The sequence below is a fragment of the Rhopalosiphum maidis genome, chromosome 4 (assembly GCF_003676215.2).
Source record: "Rhopalosiphum maidis isolate BTI-1 chromosome 4, ASM367621v3, whole genome shotgun sequence".
NCBI lineage: Eukaryota > Metazoa > Arthropoda > Insecta > Hemiptera > Aphididae > Rhopalosiphum > Rhopalosiphum maidis.
In genome coordinates this window covers 23,926,064-23,944,637 of record NC_040880.1, presented here as the reverse complement: position 1 = coordinate 23,944,637, position 18,574 = coordinate 23,926,064, and the positions used below count along the sequence as shown (strand labels likewise).

The window sequence follows — 18,574 nt, the reverse complement described above, 5'->3', positions numbered from 1 at the left end:
CTGATTGAATACTGTGACAGTTAATATTTATATAAAAACTACGAACATACGTTTACCTTATTATCATTAATGAGTCTTCTAATTAATATTACAGTATTTTTCATGTTATTGTTATGATAAATTTATCAATCAAATTATTGTCATATTATTAGCCTACCTACTTTAACAAAAGCAATTTACAAATTGGAATATTATTAGCAGTATTAGCAGTATTTTATAATCGACAAATTATTTTTTAAATTAATAATACCTATTACAGACAGAAGATAATAGCTCTATAATTTGTGATATATTTTTTTTTACCATTCTTTTACATACTATGAGATTCATATTTTTCTTTTACTCATAAGGAACACTTAAAAGCGTTTAATATCTGATATGTTTTTAAATAATATTTTTATATGATGAACCTAATACTGGCAATATAATATTATTCACAATAATAACAATATAAATATACTAAATTATGTGATATATTTAACATGAATATTATTACTCTTCCGATTTTGACAGTAATATTATACTCACGATAAATTTTCTTTCTACAAATTCACTATTGTCTGCTGTTGTCTTGCGTTATGATGGCACGGTTTATATTTTTTGTTTTTGTTTTTATTTTTTATTTCTTGTACACCAAAAGTAACATAACCGCGTTGAAGACGAATTATACGGTCATTTGTTGTACCGGAAAATCTAATTTGGTACCCACGGAGAAAAAAATAACTACTGTTTGCGCACAGGCAATATTTCCTCTTCGTTTTGGACAGACGAAATGGCGGCAAGTGCTCTTACTCGGTAAACTTTCTTCTCTCCTCGGCTTTTTTCTTTTTTAAATTCCCATCGGTCTAATTCTCGCCTCAGACAGTAATTACTTGAGGAACGTTTAGTTTACGGGTTTCCTCTCTGCAGACAGTTTTTCTCAATTCTCCTTTGTCCACCACCCAGCCCGTCAATCCAGGAGCGCGGCGTGGAAAGAAAATGTCTCTCCCCCCAACCCACGATAGTTCTACGGGCGAATTTAAAAATAATTAATTGTTTGTGTTGCTTACGTGCTTTGCCTGAATTACGTTTGGTTTGGCCTCGTAGTAATGCACAAATTAAAAATGTATATAAAAACTGTTCACTATTACTGCCGGTCTCATAATATTGTTGGTTTTATATATATAACTTTAAAACTGTCAATATTATTAGCTGACGATGTAAATTCGATACAAAAAAATTATTATCCATTGAATTATTTATCAAATGTATTTGATCTAATTAGATTTTAGAGCTATGTGATGAAACTACTTTACTGATTTATATGTTATAAGTGTTACATAATATTTATTTACGGTTATAATTTCAAAATAAATTACTATTTATAAGCGCGTAAGATCAATATACCTATACACATGAACTAAGTATTGTGTAAGTTGAATGTTAGAAAAAATCTAAGTGATATGCAAATAATTATTTAATATTGGTAAGTTTACATTATCATTATAGTGATCAATGTCTAATATTCACCAATAATTATTAATGATTATGTGTTCAGAAAATTCATATTATATGTATTAACTAATTATAGCAACTGGTAAGAGGTTATACTTAAATATTTAAAAAAAAAATGTGTATCAATTTAAGGTATAAATCGAAAGGATTATTTTAAAGATATTTTGTATTATAATTACGTTGGATACAATGTCTTAAGCTGATTTCAATAAGGATATAATATGAAATAGTTATTTTACTCTTGTTTACTATACTGTTTACTTTGTGCATAAAATATTATGACTACTTATTAAAATCTATCAGCTTTATATAAATTCAATTTAATAAAAAAAAAATATTTGAAATTCAATTTATCCAACAAACAAAATTAATTTAAACAATTTCAAACACACACACACACACAAAATACATAATACTACAGTAAGTTACGAAAAAAGAGAAAAAGAAATGGATATGAGTTAATGAAACATAAACGTTAAATACTGTATTTTAGATTAAATCAAAGTGTCATTTTTAATAAACTGTCTGTTTTAATCAAACATGTACACATTTAAATATATATATACATATATACAAAACAGTGGGCATAATTTTAGTAATTCACATTTAGTTTAAAACAATATGAAATTCATTAAGAGCTATATTATTTCTGTGTTATTATTATTCCAATTATGCAAATGTGCAAATAAGTGATGTCAAAAAATATTAAAATAAGTGAAATTTGTTTACTATAATAAAAAAAAACCTATTTTTTAATTAAAAACATTGCAAACACCAAATAAAATGCACACATCAAATTTAAATATAAATATAAAACAATATATTAAGATGTTTAATAACGAACAATAAATGATTACTATGCGTATCTAGGGTTTTAAAATTTCATGAAATTTATTTTCTTGAAATATTTTATTGCAATGAAAAATAAAATATAAATTATTATATCTTAAAGTTTATAATCACGTCAACTTGCAAGTGAAAATTTTCAAAATTTGGCTTATTGTGAGAAACAAAGATATTATGTATAATAAATATTAATAATAACAACCAATAAGGATCCAATTAATAATACAACTAATACAAGTGATAAATTAAAAAAATATCAAAAATATATAGTGCATAATTTTGCATATTTACTAAGAATATTTTCTGTGTTTAATCAATATATTATTTCTAATCAACTATAACCGATCATGTATAAAAGAAGAAAAAATATTTTTCAATATTTCATTGAAGCATTTCAATTTTAGAACCTTATGCGTGTCATCATACGAATATTTATAATTTATTTTTTCCCCGTAAAATAATGTTTTGTATTCTACTGATTACACCATTATTAAACGAATTTATAGAAGTTCTCTTCTATGAGTAATTCGAAAATCATTGTGTTTTTTATTGATTATTTTAATTGTCCAAAAGTTTTCATAATACCCTAGTTCGTTTTTAATTATAAGTTTACAAATGTCAATAATAAACAATGGTTTAATTAATTACATTATTCTCAACATTGTACATTTATTCGATAAATTATTTAAAAATAATTATACTAAAATTGCCTAGTATCAACGATATTTATATTAATTAATATTCTTTATTCTTATTATTTCTAATATTATAACATTTATTTAGTTTTCTTTGAAGAAATAATTTTTTTTTTTTTACAGTGATTGATTTTTTATAACCCATCGTTCAATATTAATATTTCAATAATGTCTAATACCTCATCGTTTCATGTCGCTTTGATTAATATGCCACGTAACCGTTAAATCTACACCGTTTTATATTTTTCACAAAGTTAACGATCAACATCCCTTTCATAAAAAACACCGATTTTCTACAATATATAATATAATATACACAATATACATAAGCAGTATTTCTTCTCATCCGATTCAAGGGTTTTTCTTTCTATTGCAACTGTCCCTAGAAAATGTTGGTATTCTAGCAGATTGGGTTACGGATGAATTGATCACTTGAAAGAGTTTTCTTTATTCTTTATCATCATCTTGGGTATATATATATATATAAGTGTTTGTGTGTGTGTGTGTGTGTTTATTACCAAAAAAAAAAAAAAATACGATAATAGCGACATGTCATGGTTGGCGTAACCAACAAAATAAACAGACCTGTAGAAATGAACCTTTAGAACGGACAAGTGCGCTTTTCTACCCTTTGTTTGTTTACATTTTCACACTTTCTTACTAGTTTACAAAAAAGATACAAACATCTAATGTGGTATAAGAAAATCCAAGAGGAGAGAAACAAACTCAGTTAGAGAGCAAAAATACAAACAATTCTCACTATTTTAAATTGAACAAAAACTAGATGACCTGGTTTACTATCACTATAAGAATAGTAAATGTAAATACAATTTTTAAGTATACATAAGGTTAAAAAAAAACACGTATTCGTATTACCATAGTATATACAATTAGAACAATTTAATATTAATATTAATTGAATTAATATATTTTGGAATAAAAAAAAAAAAAAACGAAAAATGCAATCGGTTAAATAATTATTACTAGGTTCCTAAAAATATTTTATCTTTAGAATAGAAACATTTTATATTTCATTAAATGTATAAAAAAAATTGGTTAAATTAAACGTGTGTTAAGTGCATTCAATATTAAACTTAACGATTTTAATGTTACTTCATTTTTTAAGGACATACAATTAGCAGACTAAAATAAATAATAATTATAATGCTAATGATTGTAATTATTCAGTAAGAGGTACCTACCTATATATTATTTCGTTTTGAATTTTATTATTTTAATTGGAATTTATTAAGAATGATATAATAAAGTCCAAAGATAAAATAACAATAAAATAGAAGATACGTGTTTTATCTAATTTATAATTTCTGAATATAAAATATTTGCTTGATATCAAAGTTACAATCCATAAATCATTGCATATGATTTCGATACAACGGTAATATTGTGATTTCAATTTATGATTAATATGCATTTGAACGTTTTGAAATGTCATTAGAGTTTTTGTGAGTGTATTATTATGAAATTGTTTCCATTAGATGGCCTGTAAGAATAAAGTTTGCAATCGAGGGTTACACTTGGAAAGTTTTGAAGCGCCAAAAACCTTTATGGAAATATTGATAAAACAATAAAGATATTTACAAAAGGTTTAACAAAGGCGGTTTAATATTTCTAAACAAAATAAATTAAACTTCAACAATATAATAAATTCTTAAGATAACAATAAATGAATAGAGTTAACCGGCATAATGTTATTAAATTTGACGCCCTAGAAATTATTTACATCTCATCATACATGCAATATTTTGTTAGGTTTGTTTTGGTTAGTTAAATTGTTATTAGTTTAAATTCCAAAAATAAAATAAAAACTTCTTTACAAAACAACACAATACATAATATGATTTGCCAAAATTGAATTGAACGATGCATTACACGAATATATTTTATTATATATTGTACATGACTAGAAATACAATTGAAATTTTAATTGTACTCAACTTTTAATCAATGTAGCGAAATATTTTTAATGATATTAACTTGTAAAAGGTATAATATGGTTCAAGGCGATTGCCAATTAAAATTTAATTCGTTTTGGGCCCACCGAGCTGCGTGGCCTTAAACGCTTGACGACATTTTTATGGAAACACATAACTAATCAATAGAATCTCGTTTAAGTATACGAGTACGGCAAAAATAGGACAGGTCGTGTAAATACACAATAAATAGATTACACGTTTGTAAGTAAACATCGCAAAGCAATTCTGTAGCGCACGATACTCTAATAGCGTTATGAGTGACTCGACTCGAAGACGCGTTTAACTAGATATACAGACAATTTGTTGCATTCCACCATACGAATATTCTCGTTTAAACACAACGATGAGCATTGTATGGTTGAATACAAACATTCTAAATATTATGGCACGCCAAGAAGCTCTGATATCAATTCTCCAAGAAGTGCCATATACAAATTAACGTACTTACTAGAAAAGACAAGGTTAAACAGGTTCGGTATAATCGGGCAATATATCAAACACCTTATATAGGCGATGACACTTGGCCGTATGGCTCTATTGCAGTGTGCAATTGGTCGACCGAATATAAAATGCAAATGCTGCTATTTATTACTGGAATATCACAGCATTAAGCCAAAATCAAACTGAACCGTATCACTTGCATAGGCGGAATTCGGGGGGAAGCTCGAGGGGACTAAGAACCGTCCATCCCCCACAGAAGCTTAAAGTATCGGTCTTAGCATTATAAAGGTATTTTATAATGAGCATGTAATTTCATCAAATTTCTACTTATGAATTTCACTTGTGACATGCCACGATTGTAATGGGAATAATATAATAATATTGTAATACACAAAGTAAAGCACTAGCGTGGTACCTCAACTTTTGATAACCCGACATGTTTGGTTTATAAATAATATAAATTTTAATGACAATTCAAATTGTGCACGATTGTCACAATGGTCCGAAAAAATATGAATTGACAAAATAACGTTGTAATAATTTTAACGAAAACTAACAACATTCGCTCTCGAAAAATTATAATGGCTAGTTTTAAATAAATATATAAAAAAAAAAAACGATTTTACGCGTCAAGACTTTGCAACAGGATTGGAAATAATATTGTACGACCGTGGCGCAACAACACAGTTATACAATTGTAAGTGACTATTACGGACCTAACCTATCCAATTCCCACACTTACGTAGTAGCTTATTTATTATTATTATTATTGTCGTTGTGCGTGCTGGTCCGGGGGAGCTATTTCCCGAGAAACCGTGTACATATATAAGACACGTATATAATATATACCTGGGTATAAGGTATGTCATGACGTGTATATATATATATAGTATGTACGAAATATAATTCTCGTCCGTTAAACGGTAGTGCGACACGCTGTAGGTGGGTACGCTCCTATTTTTATTTCTCTGTGTACTCTTTTTTTTTTTTTCGTTTGTTTGTTTTCAATTGCCCCGGTAATATCAGCATCCGCTGCGGAGGATGCTATTGGCTTCCCAATTGAATGTCGCGCCCATTTCTGCAGTGTATTTACTGTCGTCGTCGTCGTCTTTATTATTATTTAATACGGTTATAAAACACCACAGACGCACCCAAAAATACCGATTAGCTCACGGTGTCGGCCGTGAAACGCTAAAACGGAATGACAATAATGACGATAATAGCAACAATAATAGTAATAATAAAATCCCTACTCGACGGCGGCGGAAAATCGGATCTTATATAAGGACGGACGCTCGAGTCGGTGTAGTCCACCGCAATCCGTTTCGGCGCGTCGTCAATCGTATATTACCGATATACGACTGAAAATTTTTGTTATTATCATTAATCAACAACGACAGAGATGATGAGCTCCTCGATGACCGGTCCTAGTGGCAGTAGTGGTGGCGGCTTGCAGAAATCGTCGGCCGGAGGTCCCATGTCGACGTCGCCACAGTCAGCTGTTGACAAGTCGGCGACAGTGTCTTCGGGCTATGGCACATACAACAGACGTGGCACAGTGGATCGTCGCCGTCGGACCGACTATCGTGGAGATCACCACGACGATGACGACGACGGTGACGACGACGACGACCGACTGTCCGAGCTATCCGACTCGGGACACTTTCTGGCCAAAGGTGCGTTCCTTATCACCCCCAGTAACGAACTGAACCTGGAGAAGGCGACTGCCATATGCGAAAAGATGAACTACAGAGGACCATATTCGGTGACCAAGACGGCCACGGGTATACTGTTTAAGTTTGCCGAACAAGACGACTATCACGTGACGTTTCGCAAAGGATTTCACAAAGTGACTAACTCGAGATTTTACAAGAAGGTAAGCAAATGGATTCGGAATATTATATAACCTATTTAAAAAAAAAAAAATCTCTCGTAGAAATGCACACACAGTTAGATTCATGATCAACACGCAAATGTATTTATAAATATATATATCAAGTATTATTGCACGAACCATTGAACCACACCATAAAAAAAATAAAGAAAAATATTTTTTTAATAATTTATTCATTGTTAGAATAACAGTACCAATATGACGTGGTTATAAAAATTAATTCAAGATTTAAATTTAAAACTCCTATGCAATAATTTTGTCATTTGACATTAGGAAACTTTATTTATTATTATCCGGTCCACTTGACGTTTATTTAGATTAGGAAAAGTATAGTTATCTTACTAGTCAGTATAATATAATAACGACATAACGATTGAATTATTATGTGATGATAATATCATACCGTATGAATGTATGGTTAATGACAAAATCTACGTAATTCTTCCTTTTTGAGGTGTGAAACTCGTTGCAATATTGAAGCCTGCCATTTTCGAAAAAAATAATCGTATTATTCCTCACACCGAGGGTAGGAAATAGATCATATTAGTAGAGTGGAAAAAACTGGACCTTCAAAAATGTTTAACTTTAAAACTGAGTATCTAATTTAAATTCTTCCGTCTTTAGAAGATACAATGGTTTAAGTGTATTTATTCTCTTTATTCGTCTCAATTTACTAATATAGGCTTATAATAATAAGCCAATAACCTACTGAAGATTTTAACATAGAAATTAACAAAATACTTACAAACTATTATTTACATTTCTTTTCTTGGTTTCGAAATTTTTTAAATTTAAATCCTCTGAAACCCTTAGAAACTAATTCCCGACCATTCCTCTAAACAAAACATGTTTGAAAATTTTTTATTGGTTTTGGACTGAATATAAAGGATTTTTAAAATGTATTGTTTTATTCCATTATATTTTTATAAAATGTGTACATTTTGTAGCTAACTGTAAAATCTTAAAATAAATGTATACAGTCGAGTCTCAATCACTTGAATTTCAAAGGAGATAAAAATTAATTAGACTTAAGTATTTTTATGTAAATAACTCGATTTTTATTTCTTTTAACCAAATTAGCTATTATTATTTATAAATTAACAAGAATTACAATTAAAATATTAAATTTTTGATAATACAATTTAAGATAAATTTGTCATTGCCGACTTTTTGACTTATCTTTGTACAGTTATTTTGACAGATATTGCATTGCGTTTTTTAGGCATTTATAAGTAATCAGAAAAAAATTTGAGTTATCCAGATTCGAGTAAACGGGACTCGACAACCTATATTAATATTTAATTAGTTTATAATTATTGATCTTAAATTTAAATTTATAAGTATATTAATATATTATTACAATTTAAATCAATGTAGTATATTATAGTCATAATTGTTTAGTCATTTAGTTATTTTCAAAAACACACTAGCCACTAGGTCGAATTTTTAACTAATAGAAATTAGTTTTATAATTTGTTATTTGAAAATGATTCTTTATCAAATTATTCATCGATTAAATTATATGTTTTTTTTCAAATATTTTATGTAATTATATTATGAAAATAATTTAAGTAGTACCTATAACTAAACACTAGTAAATAACTGGAATCACATTTGTAACAAAATAATAATTCAATAATATTAATAATAACTAATTAATTTAATAATTTTCAATATTTTCTCACATTTATATTATTACCAAGCCATTTAACCATATTTTTTTTGTATAGAATACATCGATAGATGTATTTGTAGGTAATTCAGTAATCGTATAGAATATCTGATGTATTGTTAATTATTTATATTAATTTAAAAATTTGACTTAAAAGTTAAAAAAGTTTTATAATGTTTTCATACCACTGGCCATTGGACATTTATACTAATTATTTATTTTGCTGTTTGTGAATAAACACAGTAAGTTTAATTCAAAAATAAATAATACATCTCATTTATTTATTAAATGATCTACAAAGTGAAATCAAAAGTAAATTATTCCATTAGTTTAATTTTTAGTGATTTATTCTGATAAAGTATGTAATAATTATATTGTATTTGGTTATTGTTATGAAATTTTTTTAAAACAGTTTATAAATTGTAATAATCCTATTTTTATATCGTATTAAAAGTAAACTGACTAAAGTCTTAATTGGTGCTTAAAATATTACATTTATCAGAGAAACTTCAGAATCAACTGTTTTATTAAAATGATTTTATCATACTGTATTATTAAAAATAACTTTTATAATAGTAATTTTAGTATTGAAACATTTAATATATATAATATAAACGCAGCTATTAAATTACAAATTTAAATTCAATTTTTTATGTTTAAATGTAAAATAATATACTATGGTGATCTTTTACAAAATTTAAATTGTTTTTATAAAATGGATTTTTGTGTAAGAATACTTTATCTAAAAAAATATTATTTAATAATTATTCAAAGGCTTTCCAATAATAATAAAAAATGCCACAGACAGAATTAATATTAATGTGGACTTTTAATAATCATGAACTTTATTTGTCCAGTTCATTATATTTATTTAGAATTTATTTCTAAAAGGATTTTACTAATAGTGTATATAATAATATACCATTTATACCCAGTATTCTGATTTATATTTTTTTGAAATAAAAAGAGACATTGATGTATACGTTGTCATAAAAAAACTACCTATCCTAATGTATAGTACAATTTATTTTAAATTCAAAAATAATTAATTAATTTTGAATTACATTTAATGATTGTATTATCTTTAATTTGTTTAAAACACATAAACAACAATCATAACTGTACACACTTCTAATAATAAATCTATAATTTAAAAAATTAAAAGAAAGAAAAAGGTTAAAAATATTGTTTTTGACGTCTATAGAACTGAGTTTTCATGATATTTCACTCAGTCTATTATTTCATTAAACTTAGCTCTTTTATAGTTTACTTGCATGTAGAAGTACAGAACGTGACTAGAAATCCCAAACAAAAATCAGTCGAGTCACAATAAATTAAATTACATGGTTTATAAATTTTGTTATACGAATTAGTTTACGCAGTTATAAAGATAATATTATAATCATATTAGCTTGAAACAAAATATTTTTCCCATATAAAAGTATAATAATGTTAAATACATTTTTTTTTCTAAATAACAAACACGATTTTCGTATTATTTATAATGCCTTAAATGCCTTTATTTTGTTTTCTAAAGAAAAAGAGTTATGACCAACTAATATTAAGTAATTTTTAAGAGATTCTATTAAGTCCTTTACAGAGTTTTTGTGGTCATAATTTAAGTTTGTGTTCACTATACATAATATTATTACAAGTAATAATTTGCAAGGTTTGGCTTTTAAATAGTCTTTCCATAAAATAAATAAGAAAATTTGAAACAAAAATTAAAAATGCATACTTTGAAAAACTTTTTTGTTTATTTCTTAATTTGAAAAAAACAACCGCTCTTATATACTTTATTGTGATTGTGGTATTAATGAATTATAACCGTAGTCTAAAATAAAACCTTAAGCGCATATTTTAATTTATTAAAAATTAACTTTTGAATTTAAAATAAATAACTATGAAAATTGCTAAAATATAATAAATGTATTTAAGTATATATTTTAAGCTTAATATTTTTTGATAAGATATTTGAAGTATTAATAAATATTAATATGATATTAATATTATATTTTCGTTGGATATGCATGTTATATTTATATAAAATATCGTAAAATGTGTGACTTGTACCTAATAGGTAAATATTGTTGTCGTAAGTACTAGTGTACTTACTTCTATATATTAAAACAATAAATATAATTTATTCGTAACCAAAATAGTTATGTTTACATAAAATATCAACTAGAAAACATTAGTCGTTAATTTTTTTTAAGTTAACTTGAAATTATAGGAAAATTAAAAATTTGACGAAAAATATTATTTCACACAATGATCGATTAGCATTATTTATAAGTGGCCTATCGAGCATAATTTTCTATTAAATCAGTCATATTTTCAATAAATTCATCTTGACGCACGCAATGGTAAGATTCTTCATGTAAACACCAAAATTATGGGTGTGCGAGAGAAAAATACCCTTTAACTATTATTGTAAGAAAAATAGCATAAAGTGTAGTGCATTGTATCTGTTTGTTTGCTTGACATTGAATAGAAATCGCCACACGCCACAATCTAACATTTCTCTATCTCTCATTCCCTTATTTGTTTTATTCAAAGACATTTTTTGTTCAAACAGAAGTACATTATTATTATTTTTTATATAAAGCTTTGGTCAGCTTTTATTAAAATATGACTCAAAAGAAAAAAAAACGAATTGAAAGCAAAAAAAAAAAAATTTAAAATCGCAATTTCCTTAATAGCTCTTTATATTAATATATACGTATTATTCTTTGAGGGATATAAAAAGGATTATCGTATTTTAAATTAAAATTATTGTTTAGATATCAATTAAATATGTATATTACTATATTGGCTTTATATTTAAATAAAATATAAATAATTTAAAATATTTTTTTTTTGTAATATTTTCTATCCTGAAAATTGTTATAAAAAAAACATAAAAAAAGTGTTATATATACTGATAAGGTTGGCACTTTTTTAATTCACCCAATTATATTTTCAAGTATAGAGTAATAAATAATAATATATTTATCTTTCGTCAATATATTTATAGCAACAGATTTTCTATTAAGTTATAAAATACAATAAAAACAAATCATTTACATTTAAATTACTCCAATAAAACATATAATAAAGATTAAAGTCTTAATATTATACATAATTATATTAATTCACCAATAACCACATCTTATTCTATTACTATTTTGTTCGCACCTATAGTTATTGTTGAAATCAATGGAAAATTTCCAAGTAGTCTCTTAATGTGCACCCCTTGCATACTACAACATCCACTTTTAAATCTATAAAATCAAAATATAAGAAACTGTTGGAACACTTTTGAAGTATTAGAAAATGTTCGATGAAGTAAAAATATCATTGAAATAAAATGACGTGGTCACGTTGTGGCGTATACTTTGTTCTAGGATACAATGCGTATGTCAATTTAAAAGAATAATATAATATATTATATAGCTATTAGTTTAAACATTTAATTTTTAATATATAATAAACATAATGTTAATCATAAAAATACACCAATTTAGATGTCTGTAATTTTGTTAATTTATTTATACAATTATAACACTAATAATTAGGTATTTATTCATTATTGCATTATAAATCATAGTTATTTTTGGTCCAAAGTTCAATCGTATTATCTAAAAATTACGGTAAATAAAAATTCTAAGTCTTATTTGAATATATTAAGTACCTATTTCAAAAAAATTAAATCTATTTATTAATAAATTGCATTTTATTTTCAAATCACTAAATGCTATGAGAGTATTATCTTATACTATAAACAAATTTGTATACAACCGTATTTTAATAAGCCAATTTAAAATCCTATTAACTTGAATACTTTGATAAAGTTTACGATTTCCCACTTAATTTAAAAATGGCTTAACTGTTACTTTTTTTTTAGTACCCATACGCATGGTTTATAATATTACTATTTATGTTTATGTTAATAGTTATTAATACCAAAATATCACTTTAAATCAGTTTATGTTTTGGGATATACGAAATAAAAAAGTTGTGCTCATATAAGAATATATTTCATATTTTTTTAAAATATAGAAAATTAAATTACATCTAAAAATTAATAAATAGATTAAGTCAAATATGTAATCACATTTCTGAATATTTGTGTAAATATAACATTATATATAGTTTAAATACATGTCATTAAATAAAATATATTACGTCTATTTTGATCATTCATAGGCTATAGAGATGTTTCAAAATATGTTAGTTGTACAGATAGTAAGTTCATAGATAATAAAAATATTATATAGAGTTAGTTTATATGAGGAACTAAAAATATCGACTATTAATGGTTTATCGTAAAGTGTGTAATTAATGCACATTTTTATAATCTTAACAATACATCAATAATTCTTGAGTTATTTGCAAAATATCTTTTTTTACTTTTAATTGAAACAAAAATGATGAAAAGTAAGTTATGAGCTGAAAATCATTGGAAGGTACTTAAAAAGTTTTAATAGCTATGAACAAAAAAATTCAAAAAAATTCAAACTTAACCAAATAATATCATGTAGGTAAGTACAATAATAATTTGTTTTAAAAAAAGTCAATTATATGTTTGCATTTATTATTATTGTTATTCATTCGAATAATTTTATTCTTGCTTACTTCGCCTTAATATTATGTGGATAGTGAGCAGTCAAATACTATTATTTTTAACATATAAAAACTAAAAAATGATTCAGGTAATTTTTAAAGTTACCCACCTATAACATAATTACTTACATATTATAAATTATGATATAGTTACCGTATTTATATTTTCTAACTCAATTACAATTTACCTTTTAAATTTTGCATGAATTCAATATTAATAAAACAAAAATCAAACATATTTAAATTTTCCTTTTACAATATGTATTTGCTCTAAAATGTATAGTGTATTGTGGGTAATCTGTTATTACTCGTCTAATAATAATAGTACTACTATATTCGCGTTAAGTATCTTGTTTTGCAATTTAAATATTGGTTTTTAATTTGGAAATGTGTTTATATTCTCCATTACCTAATTAATTATACGTACCTTTACATAGTTTATTATATTTCTCAACAAACGTAGAAAGAGCATTGTAAAACACGAATTGATACCATCAAATTAATTTCAGTGTAGGAATTTAATACAGATAATAAAAAAAACAAAAAACTATAAATACAACGTACCTACTTTGGACAATGGGGTGTTTTTTTTTTTTTTATTGTTTTTATTATTTTTTTTTTACCTTCGTGCTAACGAGGATGGTTTGAGGCCATATATGGTCTACTTACTTTATTTACAATACATACTATTTAATACTAACCACGCGATGCATATTTTAATGTAATCGATGGAAAAATGGATAAGTTATATAGGATTTCCGTATAATAAAGTTCGGTTTGCGCATAGGCACGAGCGCTAATAAAATAAAACGGTCTGGCAAGTTAGAACGTTAAAAACTTTCCGCTCGGGTTTAATACCACCCTGCATTATACATAATATTATTATTATTATTATATACACATGCATGCGCGCCGGAGGACCCCGAGAGGCTTTTAGGTCGTTCCCGGGCCACCGATTAATTTGATGCATATTTTAGGATGGCGGCTTATATCCCGAAAGCACTTGCGATAAAAAATGCAAGGGAAGCACGTCGTAGTTGAAAAAAAAAGGAAAAACTACAGAAAAAGACGAAACCCCAAAAACGAGGGATTAAAAGTGCAGTGCAAAGCATAAAATGCGATCAAACACAATAACATTATATCATACTGTATACTATTGTGCAACAGTAAAAGTGAAAGGAGTAGTGCGTATACTAATCCATGGTTTAGGATGGCTTTTGACCTTTAATAATGGCGAACATAGATTTTTATGACGAGATGTGATTACGACAAAAATACTAAGTACAAAATTAACTGCCTTATGAAACATAGTGTTGTTTCCGCTCGCATCTTGTGGTCACTTCGACTGTCCTAATTTTATTTCATTATTTTAACGAATACATTTTCTCGGCGGGTGCGGCACTTACTACAGTGGCGTATTATTACATTATTACGGACAATGTGGGTTAATATTCGTAGGTCGTATAAGGGAAACATACGACCATCGTAACTCATACGACATGTTATTAGACGTGAGTTGTCAGCTCATTCTACTTTGTACCTAATTCGTTTCAAGCCGTTTGTGCCGTATTATCTAATAGTCGGGTATAGTATTATATTTAATGAAAAGCTTCAAACAATTTATTTTTCATAATAACCAATTTGTTTATTTCGGTTGGTAAAAATAAAAAACTCAAAATACAATTATTATTTATATATAGCCACGACGTTTAGATGACCAGAGATATGTTAGAATAATAAATGCCAAAATCCTACAATAATATTAGGTATTATAAGTGCTTCTATGCAATACGAATACAATCGATAGTCCTATTTTACACTACCAGAGTATATAAACCTAGAGCAGACAATTGTTGTTGTGACGAAGCGGAGCCTATAAGATTACACTACGCGGAATAAAGAAAACTCTAAGCTAATATTATAATCTTTTACAATATACATGATACTAGGTATAAGGTACGGTTGAAATGCTAAACAAGTTGCCGTTAACCGATCGGAAACTCTACAAATGGGCGAAATGTAGCGTTTCGCAATCACACGGTCGGATGGTCTAACAAGCTTTGGCAATTTCTACATTATCATGAACGTATAGAACGCCTTTGAATTAACAAACGTATCGCGAGCCGTTTCTTACACCGTGCCGAGTATGACGCACATGTACGAACGTAATCGATGTTCAGACTTTGGACAATCTGTTTCACGTTTTCTGTGAGTCAATATTAAAAGGCGTATTATATACTATACACACATATAATGTTTAGCGTAAATTATTGAACGGGATGCTAATCCGATTGTAATCGCCACATAATAGACCAAGTTTATTAATGATCAACAATAAAGGCGTGTAATTTGTTGAAACAACAACAACAACAATAATGTTAATCGCTGAACTTCTCGACCGGAATTTTGATTACTTAAAAAAAAAAAAAATTAAAGAAATAACTTCTTTCGAATTGACAATGATTACACCGTCAATTATTGTTGTAAGTGGACGGGAAATGAAATTACTGTAAATTATGTGTGATATTATATCACTAACAAGATAATCTTGTAAATAGGACGTTCAAACTTCCGCTATAAAGTTTAAAAACCAGCGATTTTCTCTAGATCGGTATCGTAGTCTCAAATTATTGCGTGTCTTTCTATAATTTGCGCAGATGAAGTTCTCGAATAATGTTTTATTATTATTATTATTTTTTTTTTACGATGTGTGTTTGACAGTTTTTGTACAATATAATAAATTAACATACAACCGTCGTATTATTATTTTCAGTATCTCAGAAAATTCTTCAGTATCTTCGTAGGAATTTTTTTTTTGAGATAAAACTCGATATAATCTTATATTCTTATACATTTAAGTAATACATTTATAATCAATATATGATATTAAATTTTATCAACATTTCCAAATTGTAGGGAACATATTATATCTAATAAATTGTTATATACATAAAAATAATTAATACATATTGTATTATAACTCGACGTGTCTAAAAAGTTTTACAAGTTTTTAAATTGGGCTTTTGGAATTTTAATGATTGGTCATTATTATTCAATAATAATATAATATAATGTATACAATACACTACATGATTTTTAAAAATCAATAATTTAAAATTATCTGGTTTAGGACATTAACAATTTTTGTTTGTACAGCACCCGCACTAGGAAAAATATATTATTATAGATATATAATCATAAAAATTACAGGTTCAGTGTCAGGCTACATATTCACTTATTATGATAATATAACTGTAAGAAATTCTTTATTTTATTATATTTTTATACAATATATCGAAGCTGTGAAGCTTTTATTTCTTTTATTGTGTGATTAATATAATAATAATATTAAAAGAGTGTATGTGTGTAATTTTTAAGACTATCGAAATCGCTGGCTATTAGCCAACTTTTGACTTAAATTAAATTAAGCTATATCATATTTAGTAGTTAAATATATACACAATAATAATTTGTTAGCTTATTAAAAAAAACATATAAATTGCTGCGTTACACTTCATATCGAGTGCTTGTTGTATTGATTATTGAAAATAGACTGTTGAAGATGTTATACACTTCAAGAGTTCAGTGTATTTAGGGCTTTGTAAGGTTTTCATTATATAAGTCACATTGTAGTGCTGGTTCTTTGTCGATAAGGTGGAAGTGGTTTAGAAATGTGTATCGTATTTTCACCCTTGTGGTTATTTCTTTCTTTCTTCGTTTAATCTCAATTCTCAGGGAATATTTTCATATTCTTAATGTTAAGTTGTTTTTTTATTTTTTTAATTCTGAGGATTTTTGAAAAAATACATTTTTCGTATTGGTTTTTAGTTTTTCTATTATAACTATTATTTCAATAATTTTATCTTTGAAGTATATCTGATGTAGTTGAATTAGTTTTTGTGGAATACTGAGATAAGGCATTTTCGTTGGTTTTTTACTACTCGTAAGTCTAACATTTAGTTTATAGTTACACATATGAATATTATTTACTAGATCTCTTTTTTTGGTTATTGGTTTAATTTACTTATGATATAACTTATAACTTGTAGCGATTTAAGAAACAAATGGTTTATGATGATGCAGTTTTCTGAGTTTAAATATTCTCAATGCTTCATAATATATAATATGTTATATTAGTTTTTGGCAGTAATAAGTATTTATAATTTTTGAAAATATAACGTTTCACATATATTATAATTATTATATGTTACTAGCAGACCCGTGCAAAAATTTAACAAAACATTTTAGCATAAGTACGCACTAAAATATATTTATTCATCATAAATGTTTATCTTGAGTATTTAATCTTTTAATACCTATGAGTATGTTGAAATTGCAATGGTATATTGTCAAAAGTTATCCGTCAAACCATACCCACACGTTTTAGTCGTTTTACAATGTATATTATATTATTTAAATGGCGTATATGAAATCGGACTTATTTATTTAATAATATTGACACAATATGATATGCGTACCAATTTTTTATTGCCTGCAGTAAATTTATGTTTGTCCTATTATAATTTAAAATTATTATGTAAGCTTACAATGTCAATTTGTTAATAAACAAAAAAACATAAAATGTTTATTAATTACCTGAGTACCTATACAATCTACATTTATAAATGATGAATGACGTACTATAAATATATTATGTGCCATAGATATTTTAGAATTTAAACATTTTCAAATAAATTAAACATTCTATTGCTCCAACTACGATTCTTATGTTGAAATTGTGTAATAAAATAGATACCAATATTTTATAAAGTCTAGTAACATCTGTGCAAAATAAACATTGCGTTTTAGCTATAGGTACCGTGTATTTAAACGAATGAGCCACTTATATAAATCAGAAAGATTTATTTATATTTAATAGCAATTTATGTTGTAGACGATTTAATTTGATGCTAAAACACACAACAATCGATGT

At 26.4% G+C, this 18,574-nt stretch overlaps 1 protein-coding gene across 1 annotated transcript in view; it reads left to right on the top strand.

The window, feature by feature from the left end:
* The first annotated feature begins 6,784 nt into the window (after window positions 1–6,784).
* The window catches only part of LOC113548684, a 49,659-nt gene continuing 37,869 nt past the window's right edge, over window positions 6,785–18,574 (top strand). Inside the window, exon 1 of the mRNA XM_026949694.1 lies at window positions 6,785–7,346. Coding sequence (XP_026805495.1) covers window positions 6,873–7,346 — 474 coding nt within the window. The 5' untranslated portion in view covers window positions 6,785–6,872. The remainder of the gene's footprint in view (window positions 7,347–18,574) is intronic.